The sequence below is a fragment of the Artemia sp. Qi Xiang Cuo genome, chromosome 2 (genome assembly GCF_049724085.1).
Source record: "Artemia sp. Qi Xiang Cuo chromosome 2, ASM4972408v1, whole genome shotgun sequence".
NCBI classification, from domain to species: Eukaryota; Metazoa; Arthropoda; class Branchiopoda; order Anostraca; family Artemiidae; genus Artemia; species Artemia sp. Qi Xiang Cuo.
The window spans coordinates 86,139,786-86,160,487 of NC_142795.1; the positions used below are offsets into that span (position 1 = coordinate 86,139,786).

The following is a 20,702-nucleotide window of genomic DNA, read 5'->3' on the forward strand; positions in this document are numbered from 1 at the left end:
AAATAAAAATTAGAAACAAATACAGTAATGAATTAATTAATGGTGAGGTTTGTCACTGAGATTAATTAATGGCCGTACTTAATTAATTTTAATTAATTCAAACACATAAGATACATTTTTGCATACTGACCCATTGTCTGCGTAGTTTAGGTACTGATCTCCTTATTCTCAGTCTTCGGTCGGGAGTGCAATGCTTGGTTGGGCGCAAATCATCCGACGCTTCCCGTGTTTTCCCTCCAGGTATTTATTTGGAGCTGGGTCGACTCTGACTGAAATTGCAGAGTCTCACCGCTGACCCCCGCTCCAAACCAAATAACCAGTGATACCAGGAGTCCAACCCCTGTCTTTGCGAACACAGAATTTCAGGTCTAACGTGCTAACCACTCGGCTAGTATGGCTATAATTGTAATTAATTAATGGAGTAAATTCATTACCATAATGAATAAATTAATGTGAAACTAATTAATGAATGGAAATCCATAGGTCATCCGTGAGAGCGTGTAAGCCTGGTGGTACAATAGTGTATTCGACGTGTACACTTTCCCCATTACAGAATGACGGGGTTGTTCATATGACTCTTAAGGGATTAGAAGAAGAACATGGTATTGTTTGTGAAGTAGAGTAAGTCGTATTTTTTTCTGTTCATTAGTTCATAGTTTTTTTAGTAAGTTTGTTTGATGAGCATTAAGAAGAAAATTTTCAATTTGAATAACATCGATTTCGTTGGACTTATTGTTATATCGAATATGTGGACACTTATTCGGGCTACCTTAAACCCATCTTACGATTATACATGCACGCAAGTGAAATTTGCTTGTTTATATTTTTTGAAAATAACTGATTTATTTTTCTGGAGTGGCAATAGTAGATTATTACTAATTTATGTTGCTTACTTGGAAGTGAAACAGTGTCGTCTATAATATTTCTCACTTGCAGAATTTGGGGTACGTTGAAAATTATAGTATGTTATAATGATCTCAGCCATGCGAGAAACGGACAATCATGGTGAAATGATAATTCCCTGTGCAGAATTTTGTGCGAATGAATTCTCACGTGGGAATTTATGAGGATGATATTATCCGTTATGATTCGGACTTTTCTTTTATAGCGTTAGTATTTACAGAGCGGAGTGTAATCTTTGGAGAAAGACTTTGCCGAATGAGTCGGCCTCTAAGGAGGTCGGAACTAACGCACAACTAAAATCTGAAAGACATTTTGGACCTTTTCTGCAAAGGTGATGCCAATAGTGCCAAAGTCTCCGATTTAGAAATTTGCTGCCCGACCGATATGCCCTACATTCTAGCTGTGGCTTACTCTCGCCATTCAACTAAAGTTAATGCAGGTGAGCAAATACTTAATGTCACTTCGGTTCAGTTGATTTCTTACAATGAACACTTTCCTAAGCTTCCTTTAGATACAGCTGTGAATGCTGTTCTCTCTGATGATGTTACTGTTATAGTAAACAAGTACCTGCTGAAGTGAGCAATCCAGCAAGGCGTAAGCAGTTAGTTGATAGTCTTCCTGGCCGTGGGTAAATCACGAGTGTCTAGGCGACCCGTGACAAATTAGTGGTCAAGCTGGATAAACTGTCGCCAAAGATTTTTCCGATGCACTGCCAAACATATTGGAAAATTATACTACAAAAGTATCCGCTCGTAAGCACCTTGTCTTTGCTGCCAATGTCGACGCTGACTTCTATGTGTTTCTGTTTAAAGAGTGGCCAGGAGTCGAGGAGGCTGTGAGATTTGGCAGGTCTTGTACTGCTAAGCTCAGATTTGTTGATGCTCGCTTGCTCGAATTAGCAATAAGAGATGGCGTGACAGTCAGGTACAAGATTATTTCTATTCACAGGTTCTTAAGAGTCTCTAGATATTGTAGTAAGTGCCGCTCTCTTTACTATTTAATGGTGAATTGTCGCAGTTCCGTCCCAAATATGCTCTGTGAGCTGGCTCACAGAGAATCAGCTAGAGAATCACCGTGCTCTTGTAACCCCTTATGTGCAAACTGCGGTGGAGACCTTGCCTCATATAGCCTACGGCGCCCAAAATTACGTTATATTGCTGTGCAAAAACAAAGTATATGTAGGATATCATAAATGCCCGAGATCTGTTGCTAGTGTCGTTTAACATTAATGGCACCAAATATAAGGATATCATTCTTGAAAATTTGATGCTCAATTATGCTATTGTTTTTCTTCAAGAACATTTGTTCACAGCCGCTAGCAGTAACTCCTGCGTCGAAGTAGTGTCCTTAAATCATTTATTACACATGCTCGATCGATTAAAGGGCGGACCTGTGACGGCCTAGCATGCATAGTGAAGGATATGATAATTGCGTCCCAGTTCTATTCAGATAGTCATCTACTGGCTGTTCGCATTGGAAATGCCATTTTCATCAACTGTTACTTACCTTATGATAAAAGAGACACTAGATCTTTTTCGTTTTTCAGCATAGTTTGTAAGAAGTTGGGAGACCTGATCTCCAGCGTTACTTCAAAAGGTCTTAGCTAGGTGATTCTCGGTGGTTTTAACTGTGAAGTCACCGGTAGTTGTCCTCGTAGTGACACTTTATTGAATGCTTTACCGGACGCCTTCCAGATTTTGCCCAAGAATTTACCTTTTTCCTATATCATGAATCTGGTTCGAAAATCAACATTGATCATTGTATTTGTGTTTCTGGTATAGCCGCTTCACAGGTTTTGGTGAATGAGGTTGCCAGTGATGTAGACAATCTCTGATCGTCTACCATTATTTAAATTAGTGATTGCCAACAGCAGAAAGACAGTCTAAATGGTTTTATCGACGGAATTGGATAAAGGCCAATTGGAGTGTTCAGCTGGTTATGCTTGCTTCCATTTTGTCGTCACTGAAAGCTCCTTACCATTTACACCAGCTCAGTGCTTGTTTTCCCAATAAAGTTTGAGATTTAAATATCTATTATCATAGTATCATCTGTGGTCTAAAAGTCGCCAAAAAAGCTGTAGTGCCTTTTGAAAAGTTTCATGTCGGTACGCGAAAATCCGTTTGGAGCATTGACCCTGAGATTAAAAGAGTTAAAAACCAGGCCGAAATTTAGATTAGGATCTCAGTTGCATGTGGTACACCTATGCCCGGAAATCTTTTTGATATTAAACAAAAGACGAAAGTGGCCTTTAAGAAGCGGCTTCGCCAGTGGCGATGTAGTGTTATTGTTTTTCCTAAGCATAAATGTGAGTGGAATAGCGTTGTTGATAATGCAAAGTTTAACTCCAGTGACCATTTGTGCACTATTCCGGCTAACAGATGGGTCTCTCATTATTCTTCTATTTTTTTGCAAATGCAAATTATAAGGTTCATTTGTTCTTTACGAAGCTATTAGATAATGTTTTCCTTCGACAAATTGTCCAGGCTGATGGTACTCTTGTTACGTTATCGTGTGTTAATTATCCTAAAAATAATTTCAAATCAAACTCTTTGGACATTGATGGTATTTCAATAAAACACATGAATACTGATTCGGTTCCGCTCATGCGACACTTGCAGATCCTCCTCCAGGGGTGTATGGCGTCTTCTGGTCGTCGTTCCGGATAATTTTTTCTGGGGTTCGGTATCGTCAATCTTAAATTGTGGGAAGGACCCTAATGCCTGCAAATCGTACCGGCCTATAACTGTGGCATGTACAATTAGTAAAGTTTTTTAGTATGTTCTTGTTCCTTCGTTAACTTGTGTTGCAAAAAAAATGGTAAAAATCAGCTTGGTTTCCAGCGTGGCATTGGCTGTGCTCATGCTGATCGGGCTCTAGCGAAAATTCTGAATGAATCTGCTGAACGTGGTACTGAGATTCATCTCTCGCGGTACTGAGATTCATCAAACTCAAGGTTTATTTTCACTTTTTTCTAATAGGACGAATTTTTCAGTTATTTTTGTTTTGAGGTATTGGTATGAACCTGTGTACTTGCGGCTTTAAGTAAACCCAGTTGAATGTATCTCCGTTCAGTGCGTTGTGCGCCAACGAGGAGTTTTGCCCCACATATTTCAAATGTGTATAGCCTCCACCTTAGCTTTGACTTGGTTAACTTATTACTATGGAATATCTGATATTTCATATTAGCTTACGTGAATGAGATTTTATTGATTAGCCGATCGCAGTCTTCGTTTTCTGAAATGGTTGAAACTGTTTGTGATTCATTTAGTCAAATTGGTGTAACTTTAAATATAGAATAGTGCAAGTATTTATGTTTTTAACTCCCACGCACCGTCATCCCCCTTGAATGTTCTGATTTCACTATTCCTATTGTTTGTTCTTTGAAATAGCTTGGTATTTCTATTTGCTCCAGCATTGTGAGCATGCGTAATAAGCTTTTGGATGATTCTAAAAAAAAAGATTCAGGTTGTATATTTTAAAATTGAAGCAAATAGGGAAAAATTTAACCGGAAAGCTTTATGCAAATTATTTTCAACTTTTGTCGATCATGCATGCTAAAATTCCAGGATGTTATGCCCCTGCGCTCGTATTACTTCTGATGGCTTAAGTTCATACTTTTTTTGCCTTCACGTACTCGGAACCGAAAACTTATTCATAATTACTGCTCATCTGATGTGACCAATAATCTTGAGCTACTTCACATTATACTGCTAAAGTCAGCCCTTGGCAAGCTCGGGCCATATCACGAGCTCATCTGTCTTTTTGATCATTTGTAGAGTTTTTGTATTTGGGTTATATTGACTTTTTTCCTTTCTTTTTTCTTTATACTCTGCTTTTCTCTTATGTTATTAGCAGGTTATAAATAAATTATAATTATTATTATTACTAAAGTTTATGCCCCTTGTAAAACATACGAATGTTTTCACTTTGTTTCTGTTATTTATTTCTAAGATTCAGCATTCTTGTAAAGTTGAAACTTCAAAATTTTAAAACAACCAAAAGAAAAATCTTGGGAAATTGGGGTTTTTAATTGGGGTCTTAGAAATAGACCTAAAATGGCTCCACGGGACGAATTTTTTTTTGTATTTTGAAGTCTGCTGCTTTAAACTAGGAACCATAAGTTAATCTCTGAGAGAGAAAAGAAAACACCCGACAACGTTGTGTAGCTAATTATAGCATAATCAATAAATAGTACTCATAATTATCTAGTATCTCTTTTAATTTGTTCACTTTTATTTTACATTGGTCGATAATAAAAGAGTTGCAAAAGAGCTACAGAGGTATACTAGTTGTATTAATGTAAATTTTGTTGTACTTGGTCCTTGTTCTCTTGGTAAACGTGACTTAGTTACTGACTTATGTCCCGGAAATCCTCAAGAGTCGCGTTGGGGCCGTCTTCTTCACACGTTCCTGGATCAGTTTCCTGTACAAAGCCCGGTCGTCAGCTTGTCTCAGAAGGCATAAGAGGTCACTTCCGAAGTTGTCGCGCCATCTCTTCCTAGGTCTTCCAGGTGCGCGGCTACCGTGGACCCTTCCTTCGAAGGCAACTTATGGCGGGCGCGAGTTCTCTGTTCGCTGTATGTGGCCCAGCCACTTAAGTTGCTGCAGGCACTCTTTTTGGAGAATAGTAGTTTCTCGCTTCAGCTGCTTCCGAAAGTCTTCGTTCGAGACTCTGTCTTGGTATGTGATTCCGGCAATGCGTTGGAGGCATTTTGTCTCTAAAGCCAAAATTCGGCGTTTATCTTCGACCTTCAGTGTCCACGTTTCGCTGGCGTACATGGCAACAGGTATGATTAGATAGTCGAGAAGTCGAAGTTTCTGTTGCATAGATAGGTGTTTATTTTTAAAAAGGGGAAGTAGCCTCTTGAAGCTTGCACTTCCGAGGGCAAGTCTTCGTTTTATGTCAGTTGTTTTCAGTTGTTGTGGCAGTTGCCCTCTGATAATATTAGGCTCCCTAGGTACACGAACTTGGTCACCGATTTGACTTCTTCGCCACTTACTACGACATGAACAGGGATGGGTTCGGGTCTTTTGTGGTGCGCATCGCTTTGGTCTTCTTTGATTTATGAACATACCAAAACTATTTGCGGCTGTTTCAAGTTCAGAGGCTAGGGCTTGTATACTGGACTCAGTTTCTGCTATCTTGTCGAGGTGGTCAGCATAAGCTAGGGTATCGATGTTTGTACCGTTAACGGTCACTCCTACATTGTTCTCAGTATGACAAGCAGGGACAGTATGGCATGTAAAAAAGAGCTTGAAAAGCTGCGGTGAAAGTATGCAGCCTTGTAGCACGCCCGAAGTTGTAGCAAACTCTTCTGTTTGGCCTTCTGGGGTCTAAACACAGCTACTGTAATTGTCATACTTATTTTTGACTATATTGACTATATTCTTAGGAACGCCATAGTGGGCTAGTATATGCCAAAGTTCAAATCCCCATACTAGATCGAAGGCCGGCTTAAAATCAATGAATAGTTCGAGGATTTCTTTACCAGATTCAAGGTACCTTTCTGCGAGTTGCCTCACTATAAAGATCTGGTCGATGGTAGACCGTCCAGGGCAAAAACCAGCCTGATTGTCTCTGATTATGTGGTCTGTTATGGCTCTGATTCGGTATAGAAGGATCCTTGTTATAACTTTAGCTGTGTGACTTGTAAGGCTTATGGGCCGGTAATTCTCACAGTCGTTTTTAGGGCCTTTCTTTTGGAGCAGTACAATGACTGCCTTCGCCCATGCTTTTGGTAAATGGCCTGTTGACCACACGGCGACAGCCATTTTATGTAGTAGGTCCTCTTACAGAGCAGACCCGACTTTAAGTAGCTTGGAAGGGATACCATCAGGTCCTGGGGCTTTATTGTTCTTGAGACTGTGAATGGCCTCTTCTACTTCACTAAGTAAAGGTGGGGGTGGGGGCTAGGGTCGCATGCCAACTTGGGGAACCCTGATAGCACAGTAGGGTTGCAGGTAAGAAGTGGATTCAGTGTCTCTTCGAAGTGGCTTTTCCATCTGTCTTTAATAGTCTCGCTGTCACTGAGAAGCTTACCGCCCTTTTCCAGGACGCTAGCAGCGATGGTGGACTTTTTCGTGGAGAGTTCTTTGACTGTTTTGTACATTCCGTGGCTGTTTCCTGATTTGAAATCCTTTCCGCAGGACTCGCACTTCTCCCGTATGTAATCTCTGAGGGCTTTCCGAATCTTTTTGTTTACCGTCCGCTGTATCCGCTTATACCTGTCCCTACTTTATCGGTCCTGCTTTTTGCAAACCGGTCGCTTTTGGTCATAAGGATCTAGAATCTCATCTGTGATCCAGGACTTCTCTGTTTTAGGTTTGTGGCCTAAGACTTCGTTAGCTCTATCTTTGAGGCCTGTGTTCAGTTTCTCAACTAGGGCATCTAAGATGTCAGGGGTTATGGTTGACGGGAGTGACTCAAGTACAGGATCAAGACTTTCTTCTAGTGACTGCAGGAAAATGGTGCGTGTGGTGGCTTCTTTCAGTTTATTGGTGCGGAATCTTGGGATCTTATTTTCTTTACAGGAAGGGTTTTGAGTCTAAGTTTTGCCAATGTGCTCATTACAAGGACATGATTTGAATCGAAGTCTCCTCCAGGCAAGGCAGTGGTATTTGTGACAGATGACTTCCACCGTTTTGCGATGAGGACATAATCGATCAGATTTGTCGTTTTTCCATCTGGGGATATCCAAGTTGTCTTTGTTCTCTTTCTATGTTTGAACATTGATTTCGTAATAAAGAGATCATTATCCCTGCAGAGCTCAAGTAGACGCTCGCCACGTGCGTTTCGCCTCCCAAGACCGAATCTGCCTAAGACATTGAAGCATTGAAGTCACCCATTACTACGAGGAGATCTTTCTTTGGGGCTTCATCAGTTAGAGACTGAAGTTGTTGATAGAAGGTGTCAACTTCTTCATCAGGTCTTGAGGAGTCGGGGGCGTACACATGGATGACGGTGATATTTTGTACTTTCACTCGCAGCCGAATCATCATAAGGCGCTCTGAGACTAACTTTATGGCTATGAGTGTGTACTTCGCTTTGCGTGTCAGGAGAAAGCCAACGCCTTGTGGGTATTTGTCATCAGATCTACCAGAGTACGAAAGTATGATGTCACCGCATCCTTGTTCTCCTGAACCAGGTAAGTTAGTTTCCGAGAGGCCAGTAACGTCTCATCTGTACCTCTCGAGCTCTTTGACAATTAGCTCTAGTTTCTCAGTCTTTGCCAAAGTTCGTACATTCAAAGTCCCCAGGTAGAACGGGGCCTTCTGGGTCAGAATAGGGGTTTCTCCTGGTAAAGTGCTATCATCCTCAATGGGATTCGTCATCAACTGCCGAGTTCGCATATCTTCGTCTGAAGTCGTCAGATCGTCGGCTCCCCCGTACGCGGTAACAATATCATTCGCTATTATATCTTGCCTTCCGTCGGTTACCCCGGACGCGGTAGCGCGGTTTTGTCTCTTTTGTTTTCAACTCATCCATAACATTTAAAAGAAGAAGGTTTCATGGCTATTGTAGGACAGCGGCAAGCCACTCCTCTCTGCCCTTTGCAGGTGGCCAATTTCCTCCATATTGAGAGTACTCCGCCCTCACAGCTTTCTGCTCGCTGACTATTTACCCATAACTGGGCAAAGGTAAACTTTGCCCTAACTTTTTCATAATACTAGAAATGAATATAACAACAAAATAATCTGCGTAGTTATCCAGAATGTCAGGTTGTATCCAAAAATACTTGGATGTTTTCTAAGATTTTAAACCTTTCTAAGGATAATACTGGCGGGTACTGGTAGTGTAACCTGGCGCTGGCGCGTAGAACGAGGGCTATGGTCTTTGTTTAGGTTTTGACAAGTTCCACATTAATTAATTACCGAACACAAGAGTTTTGGGCTTATTAATCCAACCAGATCCATATTCCCTCGATTAGTTTCCATCAAAATACCCATCTTCTACTAATACCCATACAAATGGGTATCGTGCAATTTTGATCTCTTTTGTTTCTAAACTTCTCACTAATTCAGCTCGTCTCCTGTCTTATTTCTACGTCTTGCTGCATTTCTTTTTATACTATTAATTTATTTCTTTGGTGTGCTATTTTCTTTGGGTCGAACATGGTGCATTAACTGCCAAATCCGAATGGAAAATACTCATAAATGAATCAAGATATTTTGGCCTACAATTCTGCGTTATAATGTTTATATTTTGTATTATTTCTGATTTTCTAAGAGGTGCAAAAACTGGATAGATGGCAAGAAAGCTTAAAAGGCTTCATGGAACTTCGGAAAAAATTGGCAGGTCTTACAGGCATAACAAGCACTATTAACTGCCAAATTGGATCCAATAATATCACAGTTATCTTCAGTAAAATTGGCAACACTAATCTCAATCGAATTATTTTTCCAATCTTTGCCTTTATTATTATGAATGAGTTTAAGAAAAATGTGATGCTGAACTGTTTTTTGTTTGTTTGTTCAACATTCTTACTTGTGTCTGCCCCTCCTCGTTTATGCCTCTCCTCTTATTTCCATACTTGACTTGATTTGATTTATTTGTTTTTTTATGATTGTTTTTTATGATATTATTTTTTTGCATTGTTTTTTTATTGTATTTTTTATGATATTGTTTTTTTTATGACCAAATAAAAAAACAATACATACACTTATTCCCGTACTGTCAACATGCCAGAGGCTATAAACGGTCAATATGGGGATTTAAGAAATTAATTATTTGATAAAAATATCACAAAGAATGTGACAAAAATATCATCAAACAAAAATATTCTTTTTCTAATATCATTAAGCAGAAAAACTAAACAAACAAACAAAAACTAAACAACAAATAATGTAAGCGCTTTTCTCATCTACTCAATAAGATATTTTGAAATATTTTCTTTAGAACGAGATTATCAAAATCAAATCTTCTATATAATTGAGCAATATACGAATATTCCACATATGAAAGGAAATAAGTCACTTCGCAAGATTATCGCATATACCTTATTCAAAAAACATTAACCGGAAAAACTAAACAAACAACATTAATTTACTCAATTAATTTACCTAGTAATAAATTGTAGTGCATTTATCTTTCAAGTATTATTTTTTTTTTTTTACTTTGTTTGAAATGGAAAGATTAGAAAGAAGACTGTATATTTATTTTTAAAACTTTAAAAACTAAACTCAAAAAATTGAAAATTCCTAGAATTATAGCTTCAAGAAAGTTCAACCAGGAAGAGTCTTGGAATCCTGGTTGAACTTCCTTTAAGTGATGGTTCTGTGACTGTTTTAATTTTTAAAAAGGCGATGACCGTGTTTTATTGTAACTTTTTTTTTTATGTGTGCTTTGCTGAGGCTGGCATTTATATGTAGAGCCGAAATATTCATTTAAAGGTTAGAAAAATTCAATATTTTGGATAAATTCCCCATTGGTGTACCTTATATTTACATATAAATCACAGTTCACTTAGTCTCTGGCCAACTATTTATATGGTACATATTAAATTCAACTGTTTTTTTTTAACCTCCGAAATGGAGGGTCAAAAACTGCGTCTTCAACAGCTTTGAGAATTTCAACAAGGGAATTTCACTCAGGTGACTGGTGAAAAAATACACTTTGTATACGACCAAGAACTGATTGGGCTGGTACGCCAGTGAAAAATTGGTTTGCAAAATTCTGTTCTGAAGATACGACCTTACGTAAACATGAAACGAGGACATGAGTCCTTCTAACTTCGAAGACAACTTTTTAAAGGCAATATTTCTTCCTTCGAGCATTTCTCCCATTCCAAACCAACCAGATTTTACAAGGAATGAATTGATAAACGTCCAGAAAGATGGGAGAAGTTCATGCATAATATTAGCAAATGCATAACGAACTGATATAATATTCCTATTTAATGAAGTGAAACTAAATTTCTGATAAAAACGAAAGTTGCCCATGACTCAACTTTTATGAATATATCAGAAAATGTATATTTTTGTTAGAAAATATTTTATTTTTGAAACAAGCTTGTTATATGAAAACCTGACTGCTGATGTTATATTTATATATAAAAAAAAATTATGTTTCTTGGTATTAGACTAAATAATAGCACCTACTTGACCTCATCGCGGATATAAGTATGACCTCTCTGGACTGCTACTAAAATCGGTTTTACGACATTATTAAAAAAAACTTAGCTTGATTCTGGTAATTTGGCGATTCACCAGTATTTGGTCCCCAGTGGTTACTGAATTGTTTTTCAAGTATTGTTAAATTAAATATTTGTTTTTTTTTAAGTGTTAGAGGTGTGTATTATAGAATTTAAGTAGATATTAGAAGCTATAGGCTATAGCCTATACTATGGTACCAAGGGGTATGTACATCTTTTCGCCATTCATAAATAATTGATTAAAAATTTAAAATGTATTGTATGAAACCTGATTGGAATAAACTTGTTACTGATGCTAAATTAAATGTTGATTTTTCCTTATTTTTTAGGGATCTCTCAAGCATGGCCGAACAATTCTCGTCCGTATTTAAGTTTGCCGTAGGAAAAATTAGACCTAAATTTGGTCAGCTAGTGTTACCTAACATTGGTAATAATTTCGGTCCAATGTATTTTTCAAGAATAAAACGTATTATATAAGATTTGTTTTGTCCTAATCATTCGTATTTGTGAGTAAACACGTGTTGGGGCAAATTTGGAAAATACATCCACTCTTTAGCCGATGCTTCAACATGATCAATTATTAGAGATTTACTTTAAGATTCGATGGGTGAGACGTGGTTCTAGACAAAAATTTTACGCGGCAGAAGAAAATTAACGACAGGAAAACTACCGTAGTATGCTTATTTCACTCACCGCTGAACTGAAAATCAACTCAACTGGAGGTGTTAAAAAGTATTCAACTTATGCCCGTAATGGTTTTAACTTTTATCTGTGACAAGTCTCTTTTTTTTTTACTTTTTTGCCTGTGAATCCAGAAATAATCACAACTCTTGTGTATATCGCTAGTGTCACTGCCATTAAAGTTTAAAATAAAATACCTACATAATGATTGAAAACTCTCTTATTCAAAACTCTTGTTTTAAAAAAGTCACTTATTTAAAAGTCACTTGTTTAAAGAATCTTGTAATGTATTTATGGATTAGCAAATTGCAAAAAATGTGAGTGTGAACAAAACATACTTAATTCCCGGCTTTGTTCGAAAGGCCCCAGAATCCTATCTAAAGTAATTCCACACCAAATTATTCTTGAGTGGATTCTAAAGTCCTGCTGAGATAATAGGAGAATCTGCATCCGTCCAGTGTTGACAGTTGACGGATTGCAAACCCACCAAGGTGAAATATTGCTCCATCGCTTAAAGGAATTTTTTCAAAAAGACTGACCAATCTTCACTCTAAGCTGAAATATGATCTCCACAACCAACATACGAATGTCCATCTTAGCTTGACACTATTTACCTGGAATGCGGCTTTGAAGTAGTCCATTCTTGAGCATGGTGCTAACAGAGGGACCACTTTGCCTTGTTACTTGTCGAATGGACTTTTCGGTCCTCTGAGTGCATTTTTGTAACAATTCTCACTACCTTCGAATTCCAGATAATGGTAGGGTTGCCACTTCTTTTAGAATCTAATACAGAACCCGTCGTCATCAGTCCTCTGTGGCAATTTTTGATGGCCTGAACAGAGATATCCTTTGATGGTCTTCCTCCATCTTTGAACTTGAACATCTGATTGCCAAACTTTATAGTGTGACACAAAATGGGCGTGCTTTTTTTGTCTTTAAACGTTTGGGAAAGTTGCGAAATTGTTATTTTGTAATAAAATCAATATGGGCTCGCCTCAATTTGTCGGTACTTTCCAAACTGCAATGTACGTTACCTAAAATATAAGAAATAATTCTGTATTGTTGTTCTTTTTCAGACTGATTACGTAATCAATTAAAAATCTGTTTTTTAAAGGAATAATCTTTGCCATCCTGCAATATTTATATCAAATAACAGTTGATATAATTCTCCTGAGGCCTCATAAGCTGCAGGCAAATACTGACACATTTTAAATTTTAAGTAAAATCTTGCATTAAACGCCTTTTTTAATCATTTTTGTAAAAATATTTATTCATAAATGTATTGCAAGAACTTAGTTGCAGCAATGGTTGCAACCAAGTAAAGAGCGAGCGACAGTCTATAAAAGACTGTCGTTTCAAGCTCTTTAAAAAAAGAGCTTGAAACCCACCGGAAAAGGCACCATATCGATAAAAGTTCACTGTTAGAATCACCATAGCTGAAAATAGACCCCGGCGCCGCGCCGGCGGATCCAGCGAACGCCGCCGACGAGAGGCCCGGTCGAACGCCGGCTGCTTTTGGTCGACTTTTAATTAATTTTGCGGCAATTCTCTAGTGCGTAAACCGCAAAGTCGGAGCTTTTCCTTCTCGTGTGGTTTAGTATTTCGACTTTCCTGATTAGAAATCAAGCAGAGCTTGCACTATCCCCGAATTCTCGAGTATTTCCCCAAAATCTATGCGTCACCCCGAAAAAAATTTGGTTCACCGAATCCCCGAAAATCACGCAATCACGGTGCCGATTTATCACCAGTGACTTTCCCTGCCAAATATTACTTTGCATACCATAATTCTTCACCGCTCTCTTGTTCATTAATTTTCGGCTCTTTTGTTACTTTGCATAAAAACCAGACAGATGCAATATGCTATTGCAAATATGTTGACAATGAACAAGTTCTTCATATGTTGACAAAAAAAAAGTATCGTCTTTATGAAATGAGTTTAAATAATTTTGAATGCAGTTTCCTAATCCCTATTTCTAACATCATTCGTGGTCAAGAATTTTGTTTTCAAATTGAATAGAATTATAGAACACATTCATTACTATACAGCTTCAGCCTTCAGGTGGATTTTGAGATGGATAGCCGACCGATTGTTTCTACAGCTGAAATTTAAGTTTGCGGATTTTTTTTTTTTTTTTTGCTGTTTTTAGATAATATTTTATTAATTTTTAATACTCAATTATTGAACGCCTGATAGAAAATACAATCTTTTTTCTGAAACTTGTTTACCCCCCCCCCCCAAAAAAAAAATTTCTATTGAGACAAAATTTAGCTATAGACTAAGCTATGTACAAGGTTAGAAAATTAAAGATTGAACCGGAAGTCACCCCAAAAATATGATTCATAAATAATTTGTAAATTATTGCCTATAGGGGGCTATCATTTTTAAATGATAATACCTCATTTTTTTAATTAAAAGCAGCGATGCCAAAAAGATAATTATTTTTTTCCTTTAAAGTGGAGACAGACGAACATGATATCAAATTCCCTGGGAAACCATTGAAATATTTTGATAGACCCAGGGCCTCCTACTAGGACATGTTCATTGTCTTGGGTATTCTGCAATTTCTCTTAGGCTACTGGTCTAATTTGGCTTTGTGCGTGCTCCCTTTTAATTAGATTCTTTGGATCTTATTGAATGCCACGGCGAATCTATGACTCAGTTTTCCAATAATTTGAGGTATATCTGAAAAATTTTGACATTTTTGTTGTTGTCTTTGTACCCCTTTAGTCATTCCCTCATTTTTTTTTCAAGGAACACTAAGATGTTTAATGTTATTTTGAGTGTTTGTTTGAAACATGTAGTGACCTAGTTAATTATTAAGTAAATTATTTTTCTAATGAAAGCTGAAACGGAATCCTACCAACGTGGTATCCAGAGGGGGGGGGGGTAGGGAGATATTACAATTAAATTATAATATCTCGAATTTTTTTTTAATTTAAAGCAGAGACGGCATCCTATCAAGGAGTAGAATGCATATATTGAATTTGGGGGGACGTATAGCCACTACTCTTTTCTTCTTTATTGGTTTAATATCATGAAGAAGGTTTAACGGTGATTCCTGTGCTATTTGGGGAGATTACGTTCCTTGGTACCTTTCCAAGCAACGTGATTAAACACGTTTTGAAACTACATGCTATTTGCGAATTGTTTGATTGACATTTGCAAAAAGGGATAAGGGATTCGCGAATTGGACTCTATGAACGATATTAATTAATGTTTGAATAATAGGAGTGTGAATGATTCTAATTAGTGATTGGGTCGTATGAAGATGGAGAAAAAGGATTAAACTGATTATCAGTTAAGGTAACCCCGAAGGGCTTGTTAACTCAGGCAATTTGTTATAAATTTGAGACAACATCAATATATGAAAATGGTTAATGATGATATAATGGCATTGCGAATTGACCTAGCTTTACCTCTCCGATGTGGTCTATATAATACACAGGTGATGTTTGAACAGTGTTGTCAATTTAAAATAGGGTCTAACGTTTTAGTATACCAAAAAGCTGATACTAAGAGAGATGTTGATGGTAAGAAAAGAATTTTAATAAAGAAATTCAGAACAAACCTTAGAAATCCTTGCGAATCAAGTAGTAAGGTGTATGTGAGTACGAACCATCAAGGATCATAAGCACCAACGACCCTAACCAGCAGAGACTTTGACTCCCCAAACCCTATCCCCAAACTCGAAGGGCGCCCCCTCCCTCCAACTTTTTGGCCCCTCCCCCTCCCCATTTTTTTTTATTTTTTTAACATGATATATTTTTTCAACTTTTTTTTTTACATGTCTTCGAATGTAACAAGCAGAGATATCAACTCCCCAAAGGTCCCTTATCCCCAAACTCGAAGGGCGCCCCCGCCCGCCAACGTTTTGGGCCCCCCTCCCCATTTTTTTTTTTATTTTTTTCAACTTTTTTTCAACAATGTCTTCGAATGAGAACCATCAAGGATCATAAGCACCAACGACCCTATCCAGCAGAGACATCAACTCCCCAAAGGTCCCTTATTCCCAAACTCGAAGGGCGCCCCTCCCTCCAACTTTTTGCCCCCCCTTTTTTTATTTTAACATAATATATTTTTTTCAACTTTTTTTACATGTCTTCGAATGAGATGAAACAAACTTAAATTCAGTAGTGTTTCGTCGTGGTTTACCTTGTCACAGTAACATTCTCTTCATTTTTCAAAGTTCATTTTGATTTTTTTTCGTTGAAATGCAAGAGTTGGAATATTTCAATAGTGTCTTGTTGTGCTTTACCTTGTCACAGTTACATTCTCTTGATTTTTCCAAGCTCATTTTGGATTTATTTCGTTGAAATGCAAGAGTTGGAATATTTCAGTAGTGTTTTGTAGTGGTTTACCTTGTAACACTTACATTATCTTAATTTTTAAAAGTTCATTTTGTATTTCTTTGGTTGAAATGCAAGAGTTGGATTATTTCAGTAGTGTTTGGTCATGGTTTGCTTTGTCAAAGTTACAATTTTTTGATTTTTCAAAATTCATTTTGGATTTCATTCGTTGAAATGCAGGAGTTGGAATATTTCAGTAGTGTTTTGTCGTGGTTTACCATGTCACAGTTACATTCTCCTGATTTTTCAAAGTCCATTTTTGATTTCTTTCGTTGAAATGCAAGCGTTGGAATATTTCAGCAGGTTTTTGTTGTGCTTTACCTTGTCACAGTTAAATTCTCTTGATTTTTCGAAGTTTATTTTGGATTTCTTTCGTTTAAATTCAAGAGTTGGAATATTTCAGTAGTGTTTTGTAGTGCTTTACCTTGTCACAGTTACATTCTCTTGATTTTTTAAAGTTCGTTTTGAATTTCTTTCGTGAAATCCAAGAGTTGGAATATTTCAGTAGTGTTTTGTCGTGGTTTACCATGTCACAGTTACATTCTCTTGATTTTTCAAAGTTCATTTTGAATTTCTTTCTTGAAATGCAAGAGTTGGGATATTTCAGTAGTGTTTTGTCGTGGTTTACCTTGTCACAGTTACATTTTCTTGATTTTTCAAAGTTCATTTTGAATTTCTTTCGTGAAATGCAAGAGTTGGAATCAGTAGTGTTTTGTCGTGGTTTACCTTGTCGCAGTTACATTCTCTTGATTTTTCAAAGTTCATTTTGGATTTCTTTCCTTGAAATGCAAGAGTTGGAATATTTCAGCAGTGTTTCGTCGTGGTTTACCTTGTCACAGTTACATTCTCTTGATTTTTCAAAGTTCATTTTTGGATTTCTTTCGTTGAAATGCATGAGTTGGAATATTTTTGGAGTGTAGGTTTGACATCACCAGGCACGTGCGAGGGAAATGTTTTGTTGGTGGGGGGTTAAAAAGGTAAAAATCGGTGAACTACATTAGTTTATAAGACAGATCGTGAAAATCCCAAGGTTTTGTGTACCAAGAATAGACCGGAAACAACTTCAACCGTGCCCAGCCCCCCCGCGATCAGAAATTATATTATAAAAAAGTTTCTTCAACTGAAAGTAAGGAGCAACATAAAAACTTAAACAGGCGGAAATAGAGGTTGTTTCCAAAGATTTAGGATTTATTGACTTTAGTGTTGCCATTCAAGAGCGAAGAGCTTGAGAAAATTGCTTGGTTATCGATAAATGGAGAAAAACCCTTTAAAGGACAACAGGAATGGGATTGTCTTAAGGGGGGAATTTTCCTTAGACGAGGGTGAGGGTATTTTTACATGAAAACAACTTCAACCGTGCCCAAAACCCCGCGATCAGAAATTAATTTATAAAAATATTTCTTCAACTGAAAGTAAGGAGCAACATCAAAACTTAAACGGGCAGAAATAGAAGTTGTTTCCAAAGATTTAGGATTCATTAACTTTAGTGTTGCCAGACAAAAGCTTTGAGTTTGAGAAAATTGCCTGATTATCGAAAAATGAAGAAAAACCCTCTAAAAGTCGACAGGAATGGGATTGCCTTGAGGGGGAATTTTCCATGGATGAGGTGGAGGGTATTTTTACGTGAAAACAACTTCAACCGTGCCCAGCCCCCTGCGATCAGAAATTAAATTATAAAAAAGTTTCTTCAACTGAAAGTAAGGAGCAACATCAAAACTTAAACGGGCAGAACAAGAGGCTGTTTCCAAAGATTTAGGATTCATTAACTTTAGTGTTGCCTGTCAAAAGCTATGAGTTTGACAAAATTGCATGATTATCGAAAAATGAAGAAACGCCCTCCAAAAGTCGACAGGAATGGGATTGTCTTGAGGAGGAAATTTTCCATGGAAGAGGGAGAGGTTATTTTTACGTGAAAACAACTTCAACCGTGCCCAGCCCCCCGCATTTTAACATGAAATGGCTGAAAACTGTTTCTTGGGGAGGGATGGGTATTAGTCTCTCATAGGCGTGTGTTGTCTGAAACCTATAAAAATAAACTATTTCCGTAAAATCTGAGCTAATAAGGGTTTTGACCATAAACTCTAGTTTGTTTGTTTTTTGTAAGAAAATTATGGAAAATACAATTCTCTGGTACAGGTGTGAAACTTAAGTCTATTTTTGGATTGAAAAATAAAACTATATCCTTAAAATCTGAACTAGTAATTCAATATTTTTTTCATAAAAAAAAACTTTTTTTTTAAAACTTCGAAATTTTTCAACTTTATTTATTTTTTTCTTTTTGTACATATCTTAAAATTTCAAAATATGCTTACGGTTCTAACAATTATGCTCTATGATTGGGTCAGAGAAATGATGGGGCTTTCTCAGTGGCATTCTATGACCGGTTATCGGCACTACCTAGTCTATTGCATGTATTAAATCAGTATTTTTTACGCAGTGGAACGATAAACACATAAGTCTTATCTTTAAAAAAAAGTGAAGATGGAACATTTTAATAGAGTGTGTTCACATAACAAGGTTTTTGTAGCATTGAATTCCGACAAGGCGAAGTATTTAAACTATGAAACAAGTACAAGTGGTAGCACTATCGGAAACGTATGCATGTGTTGTCATGACAGTGAGAGTTTAGATTTCTTTGGAGCACCCAAGAATTTCTATTATACAAATGCTGGATATGCGAAATTATCATTTCCACAGATGTTTACACTCAAAGAGAATGCTAACATAAAAATAATTCTTGATGATAGAGGACAACTCCTTGCTACTGCTGCAGGTAACACATTACCTACGGATACGTCCAATCATCAGCTTTCGGGTATTAGCATTCAGCGGAAGGCTAATAAAAGAAAGGCATACTCTGCTACTAATATCGTAAACCATATCTTGTTTACGTGCCGAAACTGTTACCTGTGTAAAAATAATGTGTTAATAGACAGTGAAATTGTCAGAAAAATAAAAATGGCATTGTCAGAAAATATCACTACGGAATATAAAGATGAAACGATGAAAAACAAAGCACCAGCAAACGTTACTGGCATTGATCAAACAGTCAATGAATCAAATAATACCAAAGACGAAAAACATATTGAGCCAGTCGATGACACATCAGTAAAAATTGTGTATGACTCAAAATGGAATAATGATTGTTATACTGATTACAGACAAAGAGAAGACAATATCTACAGCATCAAGAGAGAACACAGTGAACTATATTATGGAACATACTAAAAATATCCAAAGTTGATCATTGATATTCATAATGCATAATAATATATTTTTTTGTATTAATATTCTACATGAAATTATTACCTTAAAAAATATATTATGCCTTACATTGTTATGTGTTCATTATTTTTAGAGTAAGCTAGCATATCGAACATTCGTTTTTCAAGCAGACTGTTTTTCGAGCCAAAAATAGACTAAAGTTTCAGATTTAAACCAGAGAATTGTGTTTTCCATAATTTTCTTACAAAAAACTAGAGTTTACGGCCAAAAACCCTTATTAGCTCATATTTTATAGAAATAGTTTTATTTTTCGATCTGAAAGTAGACTAAAGTTTCAGATTTGAACCAGAGAATTGTATTTTCCATAATTTTCTTACAAAAAACTAGAGTTTACGGCCAAAAACCCTTATTAGCTCAGATTTTATAGAAATAGTTTTATTTTTCGATCCGAAAATAGACTAAAGTTTCAGATTTGAACCAGAGAATTGTATTTTCCATAATTTTCTTACAAGAAACTAGGGTTTACGGCCAAAAACCCTTATTAGCTCAGATTTTATAGAAATAGTTTTATTTTTCGATCCGAAAATGTGTGTCCTCTCTCTGTGTGTGTGTGTGTGTATGTGTGCGTCGTCTCTGTCTGTGTGTGTCCTCTCTGTGCATGTGTCGTCGCTATGTGTGTTTCGTCTCTGTGTGTGTGTGTGTGTGTGTCGTCTCTGTGTGTGTGTCGTCTCTGTGCATGTGTCCTCGCTATGTGTGTGTCGTCTCTGTGTGTGTGTGTGTATCAGCATAAATTCCACTATTTAATGCCCCCCTCCGGCGCGCTGGAGGGGGGCAAATACAATTCTCTGGTTCAAATCTGAAACTTTAGTCTATTTTCGGATCGAAAAATAAAACTATTTCTATAAAATCTGAGCTAATAAGGGTTTTTGGCCGTAAAATCTAGTTTTTTGTAAGAAAATTATGGAAAATACAATTCTCTGGTTCAAATCTGAAACTTTAGTCTATTTTCAGATCGAAAAATAAAACTATTTCTATAAAATCTGAGCTAATAAGGATTTTTGGCCGTAAACTCTAGTTTTTTGTAAGAAAATTATGGAAAATACAATTCTCTGGTTCAAATCTGAAACTTTAGTCTATTTTTGGCTCGAAAAACAGTCTGCTTGAAAAACGAACGTTCGATATGCTAGCTTACTCTAAAAATAATGAACACGTAACAATGTAATGCATAATATATTTTTAATGAAATAATGTCATGTAGAATATTAATACAAAAAAATATTATTATATATTATTAATATCAATGAACAACTTTGGACATTTTGAATCTGTTCCATAAAATGGTTCACCATATTCTCTCTTGATACTATAGCTATTGTCATCTCTTAGTTCGTAATC

General features: G+C 36.8%; 1 protein-coding gene across 1 annotated transcript; it reads left to right on the top strand.

Moving 5' to 3' along the window:
- Positions 1–454: 454 nt before the first annotated feature.
- On the top strand, positions 455–11,533 carry LOC148955740 (5-cytosine rRNA methyltransferase NSUN4-like). Its single transcript, XM_089108328.1, has 2 exons — positions 455–621; positions 11,384–11,533. The coding sequence occupies exons 1-2, from the start codon at positions 470–472 to the stop codon at positions 11,529–11,531; spliced, it is 300 nt and encodes a 99-aa protein (XP_088964454.1). The 5' UTR covers positions 455–469; the 3' UTR covers positions 11,532–11,533.
- Positions 11,534–20,702: the final 9,169 nt, after the last annotated feature.

Coding starts and splice junctions, on each gene's coding strand:
- LOC148955740 (XM_089108328.1), top strand. CDS start 470: ATGGAAATCCATAGGTCATCCGTGAGAGCGTGTAAGCCTGGTGGTACA. Junction 622..11,383: donor GGTATTGTTTGTGAAGTAGA/GTAAGTCGTATT, acceptor CTTATTTTTTAG/GGATCTCTCAAGCATGGCCG.